The 21,988-nt window shown below is 50.6% G+C and overlaps 1 protein-coding gene across 2 annotated transcripts in view; it reads left to right on the top strand.

Moving 5' to 3' along the window:
• The first annotated feature begins 1,856 nt into the window (after positions 1 to 1,856).
• ADSL (adenylosuccinate lyase) overlaps positions 1,857 to 21,988 on the top strand; it is a 145,659-nt gene continuing 125,527 nt past the window's right edge. For both annotated transcript variants that reach the window (XM_033929418.1, XM_033929416.1), the window contains exon 1: positions 1,857 to 2,192. In XM_033929418.1, the coding sequence (XP_033785309.1) occupies positions 1,974 to 2,192 (219 nt within the window). In that variant the 5' untranslated portion in view covers positions 1,857 to 1,973. The remainder of the gene's footprint in view (positions 2,193 to 21,988) is intronic.

Here is a 21,988-nt window from a genome sequence, read left to right as displayed (position 1 = left end):
CCCCACTCGCGTTGCCACCCCCTCAACCGCGATCCTACATCCCCCCCCCCCCGAGCACGGCAATGACATCCCTTACCCCGACTGGGCACCAGTGCCGGTGCCCGAAGATCCTCCCTCTTCTGGCGCTGCCTGTGCTGGGCGGTGCATCGGAGATCCTCCCTCTTCTGGGCTGGGCCAGGCTGGACTGGCTTTGAGCGGAGAGAGCAAGACCAGAAGGCTTTGAGCATGCGCAAATGCTCAAAGCCAGTCCAGTCTGGCCCAGCCCAGAAGAGGGAGGATCTCCGACGCACCGCCCAGCCCAGGCCGCGCCAGAAGAGGGAGGATATTCGAGCACCGGCACTGGTGCCCAGTCGGGGTAAGGGATGTTATTGCCGTGCTCGGGGGGGGGGGGGGGGGGAGGTGCCAGATCGCTGGGGGGGGGCTCGTACTGCGAGGCAAGCTCGGTTTACGAGGCACCAAGTTTGCAAATGTTTTGCTCATCTTGCAAAACATTCGCAAACCAGTGCACTAGTAAACCGAGATACCACCACTGTAGTATTGTAACTGTATTAATAAAAGTTTATAAATAGGAAATGGAAATAAGGCAATTTTTTGGACTAAACCCCTTTCCTCAGGACAGGATACCATAACAGCAGTATACTGAAGAAAGATTTGGCCTCTGAAAGCTAATTGAAAAATGGATTAGCCCTTCCCGGCCCATCCCCGCTAAATCTAAGGCCTGATTGGCCCAGGCTAGGCACCTTGGCCAATCAGGCCTTAGGATTAGTGGGGATGGGCGGACCCGCTATGCCTAAGGCCTGATTGGTCCAGGCTTCTACAGCCTGGGCCAATCAGGCCTTAGATTTAGCGGGGATGGGCTGGGAAGGGGCGTGCCGTCTCATTTCCACGAGGCAGACCCGTCGGCTGGACGGCAGCAAGACCCGTCCAGCTGACCAACATTGAAAGGTTAGTTGGGGGAGGGAGATTAGTTGGGGCGGGGGGTCGTTGGGCTTTCCGGCAGGAGGAGTTGGGCATCCTCCTGTCGGCGATTACGAGTTTGGGGGGGGGAGGTGGTTCCGGGGTTCCGACAGGAGGAGTTGGGCATCCTCCTGTCGGCGATTACGAGTTTGGGGGGGGGAGGTGGTTCCGGGGTTCCGACAGGAGGAGTTGGGCATCCTCCTGTCGGCGATTACGAGTTTGGGGGGGAGGGGGTTCCGGGGTTCCGACAGGAGGAGTTGGGCATCCTCCTGTCGGCGATTACGAGTTTGGGGGGGGGGGGGGGGTTCCGGGGTTCAGGGTTCCGACAGGAGGAGTTAGGCATCCTCCTGTCGGTGATGGGACAGGCGGCCGCGGCCGCTATACTTTATTGCAGCAGGGAGATCCCTTGCCGCAATCAGTATAGCGGCCGCGTCTACTTACAATGTAGACCAGCATTTTGCTGGCCTACATTTTAAGCGTCTCTTCCTCTACTAGGGAGACGCGTAGGGCCGCCTAAGGCCTGTAGGCAAGCTTAGGCATCTTGCGGGTCTCCCTAGGCTCCCGGAGGCGCCTTCAGGCCTGCCTGGGGAGCATTTTTTTTTTTTTAAAACGTGCATCCCGATTGGCTGATTAGACAGCTGTAGGACGTCTACAGCTGCCTAAAATCGGGACGCACTTTTGGAGAATCAGGGCCCAGGTGTTTGGATTTTTTTTCCCCCGGTTGCTCAGCGTGGGTAAAAGTGAAATTTTGCACAGTCATTGTAACGTATGGCTTTGGGAAACATACTGCTAATTTTAAATAATAAAAAAAGATATTGAAGTATATAAGAATTATTGTAATATTTACTTTCACTTTCGCTAGAGTGTAAATCGGAAACTGAGGCCTGCTTTAAAGTGAAAACGAACACGCCTCTAACCCACGTGTCAGCGAGCGTGCGCTAGCGCCGCCCCCACCGACAGTATTCTGCGGGGTCAGCCCGGCAGGCTCGCGCTCTGCCTTTTAATCGTCTGTGAGAATGGCAGCTGGTGTCCCAGACCCCCGTGAGGCTCAAGCCTTCACTGTCGGTAGTCCCGCCGTGTCTGGCTCGGCCCTCGAGGCCGGCGAGGAGTTCAGCCGTTACCGCTCTCCCTTGGTCTCCCGTTACGCTAGTCGCGAGATGGCCTTCAACTTCAGCGAGAGGAAGAAGTTCTGCACTTGGCGCACGCTCTGGCTACTCTTGGCTCGAGCACAGAAGGTATGGGCACCCTCGCGCCAGGCAGTGGCTTCCATGTGACGTTATATGAGAACAGCCCGGAAGACAGCTTTGAGGCTGCTGGGGGCTTTCTGCTCACATATGCTTTTTTTTTCCCCCCCCTGGTCTTTCAAGTACTTATGTGAATGCGACTGTAGAGCTATGTACTGTATACGTTACTACGTGTCTCTTGGGGCAGTTTGCTGGCCAGGGAGGAGTAGCTTTTGGGGTTGTGGAGTCACGGGATAGTTTGCTAGTTTTGGGATAGTTGGAGCAGTCGTGGGGTAGATGTTGCTCTTTTTCTTACCCAGTGGCGTACCTAGGCAGTGGCGTACCTAGGGTATGTGGCACCCGGGGCCCATCATTTTTTGACACCCCCCCCCCCCCATGTAAAAAAATATTTTTGGTAATGACCATGAAATGGAATAAATGGTCAGAATAGAAACAGGCAGTGAAAATTTTCTTATATTCCTAACATAACATAAATTATGTCTGAATTGTCATGACATCAGAAGTACATATGGAGTAGTTGCAGGTGATGCTTGGGACAGTTCTGATTGTGTTAGTTCGGTTTTATGTGTTTTTTGAATAGAAGTGTTTTTATTTCTTTTTGAAGGTTTTGCAGTCTGTGGTAGATGTCAATTGGTTGTAGAGTTGGGGGTCGAGTGTTGCAGCTCGAATGGCTAGGAGGTTGTCGAACAGTTTTTTTCTTTTGACGTTTTTGGTTGGAGGGTGTGTGAATGGTGCGTGAGTTCTCCTATGTCTGTTTGAAGTGGATTGAATTATTTAGCTGAAGAAATTAGTTACCCCCTCATCCCACACACATTAATTCTCTTCCATTTTTGTTCCCATTATAAAAAACACTGATAAGTTCCCAGAAAAAAAATACATTAAAATAAGAAGTGAAAACAAAGGCCCCTACAGATGAGAACATAACATAAGAATAGCCTAACTGGGTCAGACCAATGGTCCATCATGCCCAGTAGCCCATTCTCATGGTAGCCAATCCAGGACACTAATACCTGGTCAAAACCCAAAGAGTAGCAACATTCCATGCTACCGATCCAGGGCAAGCAGACACTTCCCCCATGTCTTAAAAACAGATTATGGACTTTTCCTCCAGGAATTTGTCCAAATCTTTCTTAAAACCAGCTACACTATCTGCTTTTACCATAACTTCTGGCCACTTCATTTTTAAGTTTAGAAACATAGAAATAGACGGCAGATAAGGGCCCACGGCCCATCTAGTCTGCCCACCTTAATGTCCCTCCCCTACCTTTGCCTGTGAATAGATCCCATGTGCCGATCCCATTTGGCCTTAAAATCAGGCACGCTGCTGGCCTCAATCACCTGTAGTGGAAGACTATTCCAGCGATCAACCACTCTTTCAGTGAAAAAGAATTTCCTGGTGTCACCTCGTAGTTTCCCGCCCCTGATTTTCAACGGATGCCCTCTTGTTGTCGTGGGACCCTTGAAAAAGAAGATATCTTCCTCCACCTCGATGCGGCCCGTAAGATACTTGAACGTCTCGATCATGTCCCCCCTCTCTCTGCGCTCCTTGAGCGAGTATAGCTGCAATTTGTCAAGCCGTTTTTCGTATGGTAGATCCTTGAGTCCCGAGACCATCCGGGTGGCCATTCTTTGCACCGACTCCAGTCTCAGCACATCCTTGTGATAATGCGGCCTCCAGAATTGCACACAGTACTCCAGGTGGGGCCTCACCATGGATCTATACAATGGCATAATGACTTCCGCCTTACGACTGACGAAACCCCTTCGTATGCAGCCCATGATTTGTCTTGCCTTGGACGAAGCCTGCTCCACTTGATTGGCAGACTTCATGTCCTCACTGACGATTACCCCCAAGTCTCGTTCTGCTACCGTTTTTGCTAGGATCTCGCCATTAAGGGTATAAGACTTGCATGGATTCTGGCTGCCCAGGTGCATAACTTTGCATTTTTTGGCATTGAAGTTTAGTTGCCATGTCCTAGACCATCGCTCCAGTAGGAGTAGGTCGTGCATCATGTTGTCGGGCACTGAATCTTCGTCTGTTGTGCATTTGCCCACTACATTACTCAGTTTGACGTCATCGGCGAATAATGTTATTTTACCTCGAAGCCCTTCTGCCAAGTCTCTTATAAAGATGTTGAATAGGATTGGGCCCAAGACTGAGCCCTGTGGTACTCCACTAATCACCTCCGTCATTTCGGAGGGGGTGCCGTTCACCACCACCCTTTGGAGCCTACCTCCAAGCCAGCTCCCAACCCATTTCGTCAATGTGTTACCTAATCCTATAGAACTCATCTTGCTCAGTAACCTGCGGTGTGGTACGCTATCAAATGCTTTGCTAAAGTCCAGGTACACGATGTCCAGGGACTCCCCAATATCCAGCTTCCCCGTTACCCAGTCAAAGAAGCTGATCAGGTTGGATTGGCAGGATCTCCCCTTAGTAAATCCATGTTGTCGGGGATCCCGTAGATTCTCCTCATCCAGGATCTTATCTAATTGGTGTTTGATTAGAGTTTCCATTAGTTTGCTCACTATCGATGTTAGACTCACTGGTCTGTAGTTTGCTGTCTCCATCTTTGAGCCTTTCTTGTGGAGTGGAATGACGTTAGCCGTCCTCCAGTCCATCGGGACGCTGCCTGTACTAAGGGAGAGGTTGAAGAGCGCGGACAGTGGCTCCGCCAAGACATCACTCAGCTCCCTAAGCACCCTGGGGTGCAGGTTGTCCGGCCCCATTGCTTTGTTAACCTTGAGCTTTGACAGCTCACCGTAGACACTGCTGGGCGTAAACTCAAAGTTACTAAATGGGTCAACTGAGCCAACCCTTGTCTGTAGCTGAGGGCCGAGCCCTGGCGCTTCTCGGGTGAAGACTGAGCAGAAGTATTCATTTAATAGTTGGGCTTTTTCTGAATCCTTTTCCACTTAGTCTCCGTCTGGTTTCCTAAGATGTACAATCCCGCCTGAGTTTTTTCTTCTATCGCTGATATACCTGAAGAAGGATTTATCTCCCTTCTGGTTGTTCTTTGCTAGAGACTCCTCCATGAGGAATTTAGCCTCCCTGACTGCTGTTTTGACGGCTTTTGATTTGGCCAGGTAGTCTGCTCTAGAGTCCTGCTTCCCTGATTGTTTGTAAGAGATGAATGCTTTTTTCTTCTCCTTGATCAGGTCTGAGATCTCCGCAGTAAACCACTGTGGCTTATTATTCCTTCGCCGTTTACTTACTGATTTTACATAGCGGATTGTTGCTTCTTGTATGGTTGCTTTCAAAGTCGACCACATGTCTTCCACGTTATCGGTTTCTTCTTGGCTTTGTAGCGCCTGGTGAACGAAGTCTCCCATTTCTTTGAAATTTGTGTCCTTGAATTTGAGGACTTTGGTTAGTGTAGTAGATTTAGTGAAACCTTTCCTGATATTGAACCATACCATGTTGTGGTCACTGGAGGCCAATGTGTCGCCCACCGAGACCTCTGTGACACTTTCTCCATTGGTAAGTATCAGGTCCAGTATTGCCTGATCCCTTGTCGGTTCCAACACCAGTTGCCTGAGGCTTGCTCCTTTCATAGAGTTTAATAGCCTCCTGCTGCTGCCGGAAGCAGAGGTAAGTGTAACCCAATCCACATCAGGCATGTTGAAGTCACCTAGCAATACTGTGTCCCCACGCAATGTGATATTTTCTATATCTTCGATTATTTCCATATCCAGGTCATCCTGTTGTCTTGGGGGTCTGTAAATTACGCCAAGATACAAGCATTTGTCCTTCCCTCTGGCCAAATTAACCCAAAGGGATTCCCCAGTAAACTGGACATCTGAGATTCTCGTGACCTTAATGTCATCTTTAGTATATAATGCTACACCCCCTCCCTTCCTACCCTCTCTGTCCCGGCGAAGCAAGTTGTAACCCGGTATGACCATGTCCCACCCGTGGGAGTCTGTGAGCCAGGTTTCGGATATCGCCACCACATCCAGGTTGGCATTCCTTATTTCTGTTTCCAATTCCAGGATCTTGTTTCCTAAACTGTGTGCGTTGACGTACATAGCCCTCCATGTTATATTTTTGTTATGTCTCAGTGGGGATATTCCTGTTTGAGCTATTTGAACACCTTTAGCATTGTTTGTGTTATTTGTGCTTTCCTGAGGCTCAGAACCACAATGTGTACTCCCCATATACCCAGAACTACAGTGTGTACTCCCCCTAGACCCGGAATTACAATGTGACCCATAAATATGATGTGACCCTACTCCCGACTCAAAAGTGTGTGCATTCACCCCTGACCCAGAATTTCGGTGTCTACTTTCCTCAGCCTCATAAATGTATTGGCATTTTAGTTCGCCTGGTATGTTGTTTGTGCCTGTACCCTCCCCCGACTTACCTAGTTTAAAGCCCTGTGGAGTAGGCGGGCTAGGCGGTGTCCAAGGACATTTTTCCCTCTTCTGGTTAGGTGTAGCCCGTCGTGTCCCTGTAGTCCTTGCAATGCTTCTCCATGGTGCAGAAACCCGAAGTTCATCTCCTTGCACCATCCTCGCAGCCAGTCGTTCGCCCTTTGTATTCGATCCTCTCTGGCTCTGCCCTTGCCCCTCACTGGGAGAATCGAGGAGAAGACTACCTGCGCATCCATCCTCCTCAGCTTCTCCCCCAGGGCCCTGACGTCTTCAGGTATGCTGTCCGGGCTGCTCCTTGCGGTGTCGTTGGTTCCGACGTGGATTAGAACCATGGGGAAGTGGTCTCGGGGCTTGATGAGTCTGTCAATGCAAGCAGTGACATCCCGGATCCTGGCCCCTGGCAAACAGCAGACCTCTCTTGATTGTAGGTCTGGTCTGCAGATTGGTCCCTCGGTGCCCCTCAGCAGCGAATCTCCGATGACCACCACTCTGCGCTTCTTAGGGGTGGGCTGTACTGTTGATTCTGGAGTTGGAACCGTCTGCTGAACAACTACTTGTAGCTCTTTCTCCGGACCTTACTGTAGCAGCTGATATCTGTTCCTCAGGGCGATATGAGGTGTCGATGTTGAGCTGTCCTGTATGGGGGAAAAAGAGACAGAGTTAGGTCCTCTGCATTTTCTTGTGGAGGAAGTCACCAACTGCCAGGAGTCAGCGTCTCCAACCACTTCCTGCATTCCTGTAGTTTGTCTCAAGGTGGCCGTTTTGGATGCTATGGGTGTTCCCAGGGTGGTCTTGTCAGGTTCCTGTTCAGCGATTTAGATCTTTCCTTTCAAACAGAGACCTTGCTAGATGTCAAATACAGCACAAGGTAACTTCACATGGACTTAGCTGTGCAGGAAATGTGAATCTCCTCATACACCCACCATATAGTGCAAAAATGTGCAAAGGTCTGTTTTTTTCTTTCGATCACTACATAGCCTAATGCCACACAAGCAGCGCTGTTACAAACATATTCTGTAGGTCAATGCTAAGGATAACAAAGTTTCCTTCCTTGGACCAGAAGGAGATACTGATAAACCACTGGAAGAGATCCCAACACAACACCCAAAGACCCACTCAGTGTGTGAACCAATTGAGTGGAGTGGACTAACTGGGGGGTGGAAATGGGCCCGGAGTTTGCTCAGCAGAATTTCCCAGACCACCTCTTCCTCTCAACACATTGACACGCTGCCACCACCACCACTAGAAACACCTCACTGGGTAGGCCAGCTATGCTATAAACTTTATAAAACACATTATTATATTTTCTTATAAAGCACATATTTTAACTGAACTCTCTGACATCTTCAGCCTTTCCATTCACAAAAATAGAAGGAAGAAAAGTTCCCATTTCCTGCTGTTTCATGTCCCCGGCCTATACAATATTTTTTTTCTGCAGACCCTTCAAAAGTCTGACCAAATCCTCGTTTCACTTGCATTATAAAGTACTGAGGATGCCATCTCTCCCCAATCCCAGGTCCTAAAGTCTAAGACAGTAGCGCAAACTAATGCTGCCAGATTCAGGAAAAAAATTTCGATTCGATTCAGCCTATTGAATTGGTTTTTCAATTCGATTTTCCTGCCCAGTTGGGTGATTTTTTTCAAAACTCCTGGTGGGTTTTATAGCTTTTTCACCCCCTTTGGCTTCTCCTAACCACACTGGCGCTGTGGTATAAATAAAATAAAGAAACAAAAAGGACTTTTCCTCTCTCTGTTAAATCCTAGCTCACGTTTGCAGTCCAACACCAGCTCTGTCAGGATACACATTTCAAATCTGACATATTATAATCACAAAACAGAAAATAAAATTAATTTTTCTACCTTTTGTTGTCTGGTTATATTTCAAATCTTGTTGGTCCAAGGCTCTGGTTTTCTTCTGATAATTTGCTTGCCAGGGTCTCCATCTTTCTTCTTTCTGCGTGCTAACCATCCATCTGCCAACTCTGTCCTCCCTTTCCATTTCCCTTCCCTCCCCAGGAAGTCTGGTATCTTTCCTTTTTTTCATCTCCCTCCACAGATCCACCTTTTCTTAACTACCCTTTCATCCGGCATCTCTCCCTCCTTCCCCACCACCCCAGAGTCCACCATCTCTTCCTTTCTTTTCCCAATTACCCTCCTTTCCAGTATCTCTATCCCTCCTCCACACCATCCCTTGTGTCCAATTTCTCTCCCTTTCAGTTCCTTCCCTCCCTAAATCTCATGGTCCATCATTTCTCTCCCTCTCCTCTATTTTCAGACCCATTATTTCTTCATCCCCCCCCAAAGTTTGGCATATGCACGTCTCTTTGAACACCCCCTTCCCTCCGTGTACTTCTAAACCAGGGTCCCCCCCAAAGGCCTGTCCCCCCTTAAAGGTCTGCCTGTCCCCCCTTAAAGGTCTGCCTGTCCCCCCTTGAAGGCCTGCACCCCCCTTGAAGGCCTGTCCCACCCCCTTGTAGGCCTGTCCCCCCCTTGATGGCCTGTCCCTCCCCCTTGTAGGCCTGTCCCCCCACCTTGAAGACCTGCCTGCCTGTCCCCCCCTTGAAGGCCTGTCCCACCCCCTTGTAGGCCTGTCCCCCTCCCCTTGTAGGCCTGCCTGCCTGTCCCCCCCTTGAACGCCTGTCCCCCCTGAAGTCCTGCACCCCCCCTGAAGTCCTGCACCCCCCCTGAAGTCCTGCACCCCCCCTGAAGTCCTGCACCCCCCCTGAAGTCCTGCACCCCCCCTGAAGTCCTGTCCCCCCCCCTTGTAGGCCTGTCCCACCCCCTTGTAGGCCTGTCCCACCCCCTTGTAGACCTGTCCCACCCCCTTGTAGACCTGTCCCCCCTTGTAGATCTGTCCCCCCTTGAAGGTCTGCCTGCCCCCCCCCTTGAAGGCCTGTCCCTTCCCCTTGAAGGTCTGCACCCCCCCCCGAAGGCCTGTCCCCCCCCCTTGAAGACCTGCCTGCCTGTCACCCCCCTCCCCCTTGAATGCCTACCTGCCTGCCCACCCGCCCCACCCTGAAGGACCGCTCGACCCCCTGGCCTCCCCGCACCACCTATGAAGCAGCACTACCTATGTTCCCGGCCTTGCCGTTCAGTCCCCACCACCCCCGAAGGACCGCTCGCCCCACTGACCTTCCTGCACCACCTATGAAGCAGCCGCAGCAGGATCGCGACGTCAGCTATCCCTGCGCTGCTTAGGCACTGCTTCCTGCGCCGCGTTCCCGCCCCTCCTCAAGAGGGGGGTGCAGGCCTTCAAGGGGGGGACAGGCCTTCGAGAGGGGGTGCAGGCCTTCAAGGGGGGGACAGGCCTTCAAGAGGGGGGTGCAGGCCTTCAATGGGGGGACAGACCTTCGAGGGGGGTGCAGGCCTTCAAGGGGAGGTGCAGGCCTTCAAGGGGAGGTGCAGGCCTTCAAGGGGAGGTGCAGGCCTTCAATGGGGGGGTGCAGGCCTTCAATGGGGGGGACAGGCATTCGGGGGTGCAGGCCTTAAAGGGGGGGGAAAGGCCTTCAGGGGTGGGATGCAGACCTTTAAGGGGGGGACAGGCCTTCAGGGGAGGGGGCCCTGGTGCAGAAGTACACGGAGGGAAGGGGGAGGGGTTCAAAGAGACATGCATATGCCGGACTTTGGGTGGGAAGAAATAATGGGTATGAAAATAGAGAGGGAGAGAGATGATGGACCATGGGTTTTAGGGAGGGTAGGAACAGAAAGGGAGAGAAGTTGGACACAAGGGATGTTGTGGAGGGGGGGAATAGAGATACTGGTTAGGAGGATAGTTGGGAAAAGAAAGAGAGAGATGGTGGACCCTGGGGTGGTGGGGAAGAATGGAGAGATACTGGATGAAAGGGTAGTTAAGAAAAGGTGGATCTGTGGAGGGAGACGAAAAAAAGGAAAGATGCCAGACATCCGGGGGAGGGAAGGGAATTGGGGAGGACAGAGATGGCAGATGGATTGTTAGCATGCAGAAAAAAGGAAGAAGGAGACCCTGGCAAGCAAGTTATCAGAAGACAACCAGAGCCTTGGACCAACAAGATTTGAAAAATAAGCAGACAACAAAAGGTAGAAAAACTAATTTTATTTTCTGTTTTGTGATTACAATATGTCAGATTTGAAATGTGTATCCTGCCAGAGCTGGTGTTATACCGCAAACGTGAGCTAGGATTTATCAGAGAGAGGAAAAGTCCTTTTTGTTTCTTTATTTTATTTACACCACAGCACCAGTGTGGTTAGGAGAAGCCAAAGGGGGGGGGGGTGAAAAAGCTATAAAATAAACCCACCAGGATGTTTGAAAAAACCCAATTGGGCATTAAAATCGAATCAATAAACCAATTCAATAGGCTGAATCGAAAATTTTTTTCCTGAATCTGCCAGCACTAGTTTGTGATACTGTTGTAGACTTTAGGACCTGGGATTGGGGAGAGATGGCATCTTCAGTATTTTATAATGCAAGTGAAATGAGGATTTGGTCAGACTTTTGAAGGGTCTGCAGAAGAAAAATATTGTATAGGCCGGGGACATGAGACAGCAGGAAATGGGAACTTTTCTTCCTTCTATTTTTGTGAATGGAAAGGCTGAGGATGTCAGAGTTCAGTTAAAATATGTGCTTTATAAGAAAATATAATAATGTGGGGGGGCGTGAACTTTGGAGGAGGGAAGTATTTAAACTGTTTCTGAGGACGCCGGCGCCATCTTATGCTCTTTAAACTTTTTGGAGTCGGATGACGACGGCGGCCTAGGTGAGTGTTTGACAAAAAATATTAATTGTAAGGTTAGCATGAATGGTTGGATGGAAAGTAATGGGCAATTGTACGCTTACATTCCGTCTTTTTATGTATCTTTTCTAGGGAGACCCTTGAAAAAGCACAACTCTTGTGCGAAACATGTCGGGTCTGACTCCCCAGGGTTGGCTGAGTTAAACTTAACTGAGATAAGTACTAAACCAGTTTGCTAATAATGCAGATAAGATAAATAATAATTTAAAAAACTATTTTTGATATAACCAGTACAAAACTAATTAAAAGAAATATAGATTTATAATATTGAATGACGAATAAATGGGAAGTGACAGCCAATGATGAGGCACCACACTATGCTTCCCGCGATATGAGCTGTTATTTTTGCGGTGGAGTGGTGGGGCTGAGGCGTCCTTTTCAAACATCTAAGATAATTCAAGACTATTTAATCCGGACATTCCAGTATATACTGGGCTTGTGATTATAAAATTTATAAGCATTGCTGGACTACCTGGTGAGGTGTTCCTAGTGGTGGAGGCAGCGTGTCAATGTGTTGAGAGGAAGAGGTGGTCTGAGAAATTCTGCTGAGCAAACTCCAGGCCCATTTCCACCCCCCAGTTAGTCCACTCCACTCCACTCAACTGGTTCACACACTGAGTGGGTCTTTGGGTGTTGTGCCTGGGTAGTTGTTTTGGGATCTCTTCCAGTAGTTTGTCAATATCTCCTTGTGGTTGAAGGAAGGAAACTCGAAGGCCTGTCCCCCCCTCGAAGGCCTGTCCCCCCCCCTTGAAGGCCTGCACCCCCCCTTGAAGGCCTGCACCCCCCCTTGAAGGCCTGCACCCCCCCTTGAAGGCCTGCACCCCCCCTTGAAGGCCTGCACCCCCCCTTGAAGGCCTGCACCCCCCCTCGAGGGCCTGTCCGCCCCCCTTGAAGGCCTGCACCCTCCCCCGAAGGCCTGCCTGTCCCCCCCCTTGAAGGCCTGTCTCCCTGAAGGCCTGTCTCCTTCCCCCCCCCCAAGGCCGGCCGGCCTGCCCGTCCCACCCTGAAGGCCTGCACCCCCCCCCCTCCGCAGGACCACTCGCCCTCTCACCACCTCGAAGGACCGCTCATCCACCCATCTTGCCTGCACCATTTACCTGAAGCAGCCTGCAGCAAGATCGCGATCCCAGCGATCTTTGAACTGCTTCGACTGTTTCCTTCGCCGCGGTCCCGCCCCTCCTCTGACATCAGAGGAGGGCGGGACCGTGGCGAAGGAAACAGCCGAAGCAGTACAAAGATCGCTGGGATCGCGATCTTGCTGCAGGCTGCTTCAGGTAAATGGTGCGGGGAGGAATCCAGATGCGAGACGTCGGGGCTGAACGGAACGCGGGGGGGGGGGGGTGAACTGGTACCGGGAGCACCCCCTCAGGGCTTGGCACCCGGGGCGGACCGCCCCCCCTTGGTACGCCACTGTTCTTACCTTCTTAGCTACTATTAAGAACCAAAGTGGTCGTCTTTCTCTTATTTTCCTTACAAAATGGATTGTTGCTCTTAACATAGTTCCTTTCAGTTTTGCTCACTGCATTGATACTTCTTCCATATGTTCCTATCCAGACTTTGCATTCTTCCTATTACTGAGGACAATAATTGTATTAAGCAGGCTATAAGGAGGGGGAGGGGTGTGCTCACAAAAACATTCCTTGATTTTAAATAGTTACTAAACCAATATTTATTGGAATATTTTTTCACCTTTGAGGCTACACTTTCATCAACTCATAAAATTTCATATGGTATCTGTTGATTACATACACTCGATGTGTGCCCCACCTGTTACTCCATTTAAGCGTGGGATATGTATGGATAGATGATCTGCTAGAATCTTGGCTAAAATTTTAACGTTGACATTAAGTAAAGATATGGGACGGTCACCATCTTCCCAGATTTCAGAATCAAAGTAATGAGCGCTTTGTTGGATCCTGCTGAAAACCCCCCATTACCTATGACATGGGAATAGTACTCGCTCAATGGCGGACATATATGGGGGGATAATAACTTATAAAACTCAGAGGTGAATCCATCTGGACCCGTAATTGCCTTCTGGAGTTCTTTCAGGGTGCGGGGCTCACTCAGTGATCCCTTCTCTAAGTCAGTCAGTTTGGGTAAGCCAGAGTCCTTTAAGTAGTCCACGATTGAGGGGCCAGAGCCCAACCTGGGCGCAAAATAGAATTGTTGAAAATAATTAGAAAAGATTTTGGCTATATGTTTTATGTTGAAGAATCCCCTTCGCATCAGACAGACTGTTATAAATTGCTGTCCCATTGCCCTTTTCGTCAACTGGGCTAAAAGCTTGCCTGAGCGATTACCATAACGATAATATTTAAATTTTTGATAGAACAGCAACTTTTTTGTTTTGCTCATATATGAGAGAATTAAGAGTTGCTTCAGTGGAAATTAGGGTATCTTTATTTGCCTGACAGGGGTTGGATATATAAGTCCATTTTGCGTCACCTAACTCTCATTCTAATCGTAATATGCCCTGAGACAAACGGCAATTCCGGCAATACAATCCCCCCACTGCTTTAGCAGTATTCCAAAACAACTCCAGCGCCTGCAAATGCCGCTCATTGAATGCAAGAAAATCTGCCCATGATGAAATGATTATCCTTGAATAAATAACTAGGAAATCGCCAGCAAATTGGCCCTCGGATGCCAAAGCCAAAATTAATGTCCACCCAGACCAAGGAGTGGTCAGAGATAACTGAAGGGCCAATGGCCGCTGAATCCATATTGAGAAATGTTGCTCGAGTAGTAAGTATATAATCAATTCTGGAAAGTGTCCCATGTGCCCTGGATCTCTGGGTATAGTCTCTTTCATTTGAGTATAACAACCGCCAAGGATCCACCAGATCCAGGGCAGAGCAGAAATATGGTACGCCCCTGCTGGGAAACCATTTATATTTGAGCGATCCCAAGTTGGATCCAAAACTTAATTAAAATCTCCAGCAAGAAACAAAGGCTCAACTTGTTCCAGCATCAAATTTACCAACGGTTCAAAAAAAGAATGTTCACGCACAGGAAGTGGCCGCGCTGGTTCTCCTTCAAGTCCAGGTAGTACTTGCGCTTCTCGCGCACCAGGAACTCCTCCTGCGCCGCCTCCTGCCCTATTAGTGTTAAGGAGGTAAGAGCGGGCAAGCTGGGGGAGGCCTTTCTGACCGACCCTTCCCCCTTAAGCAGGAGCAGCAGCGGACGGCCAGCAAGAGGCAGCGCTGCAGCTCCTGCTTTAGGAAGGCATGGGGGAAGGGTCGGCCATTGAATCAGGAGGCTGATTTTTTTATTTTTTTGTTTTATACTTGATTCGAATTGATTCACCTGATTCGAATCGGTGAATCGGGCAGCACTAATCACTACTCCTACCTGTTTGTAAGTGGAGGACGCTGAGTATACTGAACTCACTCAAGCTCTATTGAGCTTCCGATGCTCCACTACTCAAATACGTGTCTCCTGGATACAAGCTATGTACGCTTTATGGGAGATGTTATACCAGAAACGTTCCATGTTATCATCCACAATGTGTGAGCCTGAGTCATGTGATCGATGTGGAAAAATGTAGCATGAGATACCTCTCTAATGAATTGGAACTATCCCAGGTGCCCAGCCCCATCCGGAATAAATTCTAAAGTACTACCTCTAGTACCCTGACCCAGTTATGAAATCTGTCAAATCTCTGCCAAACGGCACATACAATGCACAAATACATATGTGAGTTAAAATTAAAACATCTAGAAAAACATATTGTATCCCCTCCTTCCCCCCAAAAAAAATCCCCATTCATTTCCTGCTCCCCTCCCAGTACTCTCGAGAGCGCCCATTACTCACCCCAAACCAAGATAGGGAAAGAAATGCGCAATCACTTGTGCGATGCCATCCCGAGTATCCACCAAAATGAAATTGTGTAATAACTAAAACACCCAGCAAGGTTTAAATAAAGCTAAATACTGACAAACGCTGAGAACCAACGGCTTCAAAATAACAATATAACAGTACAACATCATGGAACCATGTAAGAATTGGAGTCCAAAGTATCCTTGTGCCTGCATACATCTGTCGGCTAAGGCACTAGCAACCATCCACGTACAAGAAATAACAGCAAGGACAATCTTTTGCAAAAGAAATGGAGTCAAGTAGATTCCCCGCCATTATCAAGATGCGTGTTGAGATAGGTGGCCGTGTTCACAGATGAATCAAAAGTATGCCACTGGCCCTGATGTTGAATTCGTAGAATTGCTGGCTAAATAAACATGAAGTGCATTTTCTTCTCTGCTAACTTAGAGCACAATGTGTAAAAAAGTTTTCGCTTCTCGATCAGGGCTGCTGAGTAATCCTGAAAGATACGGAGTATAGAATCCTCATATCGCAACATTGTTTGTTTATTGTGAGGTTCTATACCGCTACTAATGACTGCGGAGTCAATTCAGAGCAGTTTGCATGAGCTTCTGTAGAAGTGTTACAATACAGAGTTACAAAGAGCTTCTGCGACCTGTTACAATACATGGGCTCTATACAGAGTTACAGGGGCATCTGTAGCAGTGTTACAATACAGAGTTATTAAGACCGGCATAATTATGGCATAATCATTATCATCCTACTTATGTTACCGGCACATCAATCATCTTTCTTATTTGCATATGTTCATATTCACATCTAATAATCCCCGAGTTGTTTATATTTTCACAAAATCTCCACTTTATGGTTGTAGTAATGAAGTTTGACAATAACCAGCCGTGGCTGTAAATAGTGGGTTTGTTCCTACCCCATGTGATGCGCTCTTTCTAGTCGGATAGGGCCCAGGTCTTCCCTGAGTGGGAAATTATCAATTAGCCAGGATTCCAATAATGTAGAGCCTGCCACCATTTCTGGAATGCCCAAAAGACGAAGACTTGATCTACAGGATCGATTCTCTAAATCTTCGATCCACTCCGTATGAGCATGTGTAAGGGTTTGTAAAGTCTGTAGTTCAGTGGCCTGCTCCCGTTGTGTATCTTCTAGAGATGAAACTCAAATCTCAAAGATCTGTAGTATGGCATGTGGAATCTGCAATCAGGTCTTCCAACCACTTTAGTTGCTCAGATAAACGATCCAGGCCTGGTTGCATTGCAAGGCCACTGCTTGAGTAAGTTCCTGCAGTGCCGATGAAAATTGGCTGACCTCCAATGTCGCCACCAGCACCATCTTGTCATCCATCGTGCGCAGCTGATCACAATCTTTTTTTTTTTTTTGCTGATTTGGAGGTCATATCTACCACTTGCCACGTTAAATATTTTTCCATGCAATATTCACTCCCGAGTAAATGCTGCTGTGCTCACCAAAACCCTCACTGATGCTGTAATTAGAAATTGGAAGGCTCGGGGCCCGGGAATGAGGGCGTCTTGCGTCTTCCCTGGCTCACAGCATCATGTGATCTCCTCAGTGCGCTTTTTTATTCTGAATTGTGCATTAGGCTGCTGTAATGTCTGCCATGTAGACCAGTGTTTGGACTATTTCACCCTATTTTAGTAAGAATGCACATCTTGCTTGTTCTTAATCAGTTTTACAACTAAATACAAAACGGGAAACATTTCAATGCTGTTTCCTCTTGTTATTTGTGAGTATAGAAAAGCATAAAAAGCAGGCAATTATTTATTTTTTAATATGTTCTCACAAAGGTCCTGTCTTAGAGGATATTTAACTATATCTGCATTGACTTGGGAACCTAAATGTGTGAGACTTGTCAAAGTCCTTGTTAAAGTGGCTTTCTCAGTTGTTGGTCTAAACTTGGTAGTTCTAGAACTAGAAAGTAATAATCTCCCTATGGGTTTAACAGAAGAGCTACCAGTTTCAAGCTCTGACAAACCTAGTGGCCCATGTTGACACAACCAAACTTTATTTTATCCCAGGACAAGCAGGCATGATATTCTCACATATGGGTACATGTGGGTGACGTCATCTACGGAGCCCCAGTGCGAACAGCTTTTCAAGCAAACTTGATTAAAGTTTCAAGTTTGCTACACTGCACCACGCATGTGCATGCCTTCTTGCCCATTAGAGGGCGCATCCCCACCTCGTGGTCCTCAGTTCATTCTCTTCCGCGGAGCCAGAAGCCCTGTGGAAATTGTGCTCTTAGTTTTGCCTTCTGTCACCGCGGCTGTGTCCTTTTTTCGACTCGGTCGCTGTGTTTTTTCTTGTTGTTCTTTTTATTTCTTTCAGTTTTCGTCAAAAAAAAAAAAATAACTTTTCTTCGGCTCCGGAGGCTCCCGGTAGCCGCGGTCGCGGGACCTCGCCTGTTCCCGGCCGGTTTTTGGGCCCATGTCCCGTCCTGTGACGGGCTTTAAAAAGTGCACCCGGTGCGATCGGCTCCTTTCGATTACCGATCCTCACCGGTGGTGCTTGCGTTGTCTGGGCCCTGAGCACCCCACCGACACCTGTTCCCGGTGCTCCACTTTTCAGAGGAGAGCTCTCCGCCGCCGTCAGGCTCGTATGGCGGAACTCTTTGCAGTTGACCCCGCGGCGGGGAGGGCCTCGACGTCGGCTTCGGCCCCGGCCTTGACCTCGGCCTCGACTCCTTCGTCCTTGCCCCGGGAGCCCCTGGCGTCGAAGCCGGTGTCTTCAACCCCGAAGTCGGCGAAGGGTAAGTCCTTACTTCCTTCCTCAGTTTCAGCCTCGAAGAAGCCATCCTCGAGTTCCTCGGCGGGAGCGGGTGGGTCGTCCTTGGCCCCGCCCCGAGCGCCGAAGTCGGGTGCCCCGCGGGAATACTCGGTACCGAGGTCGCCCTCGAGGGAGCACCCGACGGCCCCAGATCTGCCGACTATGATGGGGGTTCCCGTCTTCCAGGACCTGCTCCGGGCTCTCATTGCCTCGGAGCTGTCCGGGGCCCTCACGCACCTTCAGCAGGCTTCGGCCTCGGCTGCCCCGGCGTCGGTGACCTCGGTCTCGGTGCCCTCGACTTCAGGCCCGGGGGGGGTTTTGGCCTCGGCCCCGACCTTGCCCTCGACCTCGGCTGACCAGCCTGAGCGGAGTGTGTGGCCTCGGGACAAGGTGCGGCGAGTTTGGAGGATCTCTTCCTCTTCGTCCTCGTCGAGGTCCTCCCGGGGTTCCTCGCCCTCGGGTCGGCCTCGGGCGAAGCGTCGGTCGAGGAAGCCCAAACGCCAACGGGCCTCTCCTAGACGACGCGGTCGCTCCTCGCCGACCGGGGCGGAGACCCTGCGGGTCTCCGAACTGCACCTCGATAACCCGAGGCTTTTCCGTTCGTCTGAGGTTGAGTGTTCGAGGGACTCTTCGCCAAGACGGAAGGGGCGTGCCTCGGTGCCCCATACCCCGGGGACTTCCCGAAGGGGTTACTCGGGGCATGGGCGGTCTCCGACCCCGTCCAGGTCGCTCGGTGCGGCTTCTTGGGGTTCGGGGTCTGGCACGGGGAAGGAACCTCGTTACTCACACGAGGCTTCTCCTTCTTTCTTGGCGAGGCGCTCGTCTCGATCTCCCTCTCCGCCTTTGAAGCCCTCCTCCTTCTCTAGATTTATTCTTGATATGGGAAGGGCTTTGGACCTTGATCTGGGAGCAGGATCGAGGTACACCAAAGAGTTTTTGGAGGAGCAGGATTTACCCTCCCCTCCTCGAGAGACGCCTCGGCTCCCTCTTAATAAGGTTCTTAACCAGACCTTTTTGAGGAACCTTGACTCCCCTCTTACAGTCACAGCGGTGCCTTCTAAGATGGAGTCCAAATATCGCACGGTTCCGTGCAAGGGCTTTGATAAGGCACAGCTGTCCCACCAGTCCCTACTGGTGGAGTCGGCTTTGAAGAAGTCGCAGCCTTCCAGAGTCTCGGCGGCGGTTCCCCCCGGACGGGAGGGATGGACCTTGGACAAGTTTGGTCGTCGCCTCTATTCCAACTCTTTGATGGCGCCCAGGGTCCTAAATTACGCATTCACCTTCTCGTCTTATTTGAGACAGATGGTGAAGTCGTTGCCGAGGTATTATGGAGTCATGCCGGATTCCCATAAAGAGGATTTTGGGACTTTTATGTCCAATTTGTCTCACCTGCGTCTCTACCTCTTCCATGCGGTGTATGACGCATTTGAGCTCGCCTCTCGTGTGTCAGCCTTCGCGGTGGCCATGCGCCGCCTGGCATGGATCCGTACCCTGGATATGGACCCGAACTTGCAAGAACGTCTGGCCAATCTCCCATGTGTTGGCTCAGAGCTGTTTGATGAGTCCTTGGAGGCGGCGACCAAGCGTTTGTCTGAACACGAGCGCTCTATTGCCTCATTGGTCTGTCCCAAACCCCGGGCTCCGCCGCAGAAGCCGTTTAGACCTCCTCCGCGGCGGTACCCGCAGAAGTCGACGCCGGCCTTCTCCAGACCTCCGCCCCGACGTCCCCAGCAGCAGGGCAGAGCGTCCCAACCAAAGCCTCTGGCGCAAGGAGCATCTAAACCCGCTCCGTCTTTTTGACGTGATGCGCGGTTGGGGGCGGGCCCCCTCCGCACTATTAAAGGACCCCCTTCCTATCGGGGGCCGATTGCAGGCCTTTCTCCCAGCCTGGGCCGAGATCACGTCGGACGCTTGGGTGCTCCGGATCATCTCCGAGGGCTACTCGCTGAACTTCTTATCCATGCCACCGGAACATCCGCCGGGAGCTTCTCTTTGCTGTTGAGACCAGCTTCCTCTTCTCCTGTCGGAGGCCAGGTCTTTGTTGGGCCTTCGGGCGGTGGAGCATGTGCCCCCGAACCAAAGGGGACGGGGGTTTTACTCCCGTTACTTTTTGGTCCCGAAGAAGACAGGGGACTTACGCCCCATTCTGGACCTCCGGAGGCTCAACAAGTTCCTTGTCCGGGAGAAGTTCCGTATGTTGTCCCTTCCAGTCCTGTACCCTCTGCTAGACTCGGGGGACTGGATGTGCTCCCTGGACCTAAAGGAGGCATATACGCATGTTCCGGTGCATCCCGCCTTCCGCCAGTACTTACGGTTCCAGGTGGGGGAGTTGCACCTCCAATATCGAGTCCTTCCCTTCGGGCTGGCCTCGTCTCCTCGGGTCTTTACTAAGTGTATGGTGGTGGTCGCGGCTGCCCTAAGATCCCAGGGGCTGCAGGTCTTCCCCTACCTGGACGATTGGCTGATCAAGGCTTCATCCTGGGAGGGGGTTATCTCAGCGACCCGACAGACTATCATTCTTCTCCAACGTCTGGGGTTCGAGGTAAATTTTCCCAAATCGCAGTTGTGCCCGGCTCAATCCCTTCAGTTTATCGGGGCCGTGCTGGACACGGTTCGCCTTCGTGCATTCCTGCCCTCGTCGAGACTGGAGGCTCTGCTTTGCCTGGCCCGTCAGATTCTGCTGCAGCGCTCCGTCTCTGCGCACCGGCTGATGGTTCTACTCGGCCACATGGCCTCGACAGTTCAGGTCATGCCGTTTGCCCGATTGCACCTGAGAATCCCTCAGTGGACCTTGGCCTCCCAGTGGCGTCAGGATCGAGACCCGCTCTCCCTTCCTGTAACGGTCACTCCTTCCTTGAGACGATCGCTCCGTTGGTGGACCAACTCTTCCAATCTTTCCGGGGGTTTGCTCTTTCTCGTCCCTCCACATCGCAAGGTCCTGACCACGGACTCTTCGGAGTACGCGTGGGGGGCTCACCTCGACGGTCTGCGGACTCAAGCGCTATGGTCAGCGGAGGACCGTCTTTCTCACATCAATGTGTTGGAGCTTCGTGCCATTTTTCTGGCAGCCCGAGCCTTCGGTCATCTGCTGCGCAATCAGGTGGTCCTGGTACGGACGGACAACCAAGTGGCAATGTATTATGTAAACAAGCAAGGTGGAACGGGCTCTTGGTCCCTGTGCCGGGAAGCCTTGTGCCTTTGGGAATGGGCGACCTCCCAGAACATCTTCCTGCGGGCGGTTTACATTCAGGGAGAGAAGAATTGTCTGGCCGACAAACTCAGTCGTCTTCTCCAGCCGCACGAATGGTCGCTAAACTCCCGAGTTCTGCGGGAGGTCTTCGTCCGCTGGGGGACGCCTCAAGTGGATCTGTTTGCCTCCCCGGAGACTCACAAACTGCCCCTTTATTGTTCGCGAATTTACTCCCAGGATCGTCTCGAGGCAGATGCCTTCCTTCTTGACTGGGGAGGGAAATTCCTTTATGCGTTTCCTCCTTTCCCTCTGATCTTGAGGACGTTGGTTCACCTCAAGTCATCCGGAGCCACTATGATTCTCATCGCGCCTCGTTGGCCTCGTCAGCACTGGTTCTCCCTGCTCCTTCAGCTCAGTGTCAGGGAGCCTCTACTTCTGCCTGTGTTTCCCTCTCTGCTGTCTCAGAATCGGGGTTCGCTGTTGCATCCCAATCTTCAGTCATTACATCTGACGGCTTGGTTCCTTTCCACCTGACTTCGGCGGTCAGGGAGGTGTTGGAAGCCTCGCGCAAGGCCTCGACTCGGCTTTGTTATTCCCAGAAGTGGACCAGATTTTCATCCTGGTGTACCTCGCACCATCTGGATCCAAGTTTGGTTCCGGTGTCCTCGGTCCTGGAATATTTGTTGCATTTGTCCGAGTCTGGACTGAAGACAACTTCCATCCGGGTACATCTCAGTGCTATTGCTGCTTTCCATCGGCATCTAGAGGGACGTTCTCTCTCTCTTCATCCTCTGGTGGTTCGTTTCATGAGGGGTTTAGTTAATATTAATCCT

The sequence above is a fragment of the Geotrypetes seraphini genome, chromosome 2 (genome assembly GCF_902459505.1).
Source record: "Geotrypetes seraphini chromosome 2, aGeoSer1.1, whole genome shotgun sequence".
NCBI lineage: Eukaryota > Metazoa > Chordata > Amphibia > Gymnophiona > Dermophiidae > Geotrypetes > Geotrypetes seraphini.
Note: the sequence above shows the minus strand (reverse complement) of the source record. Positions and strands in the feature narration are given on the sequence as shown.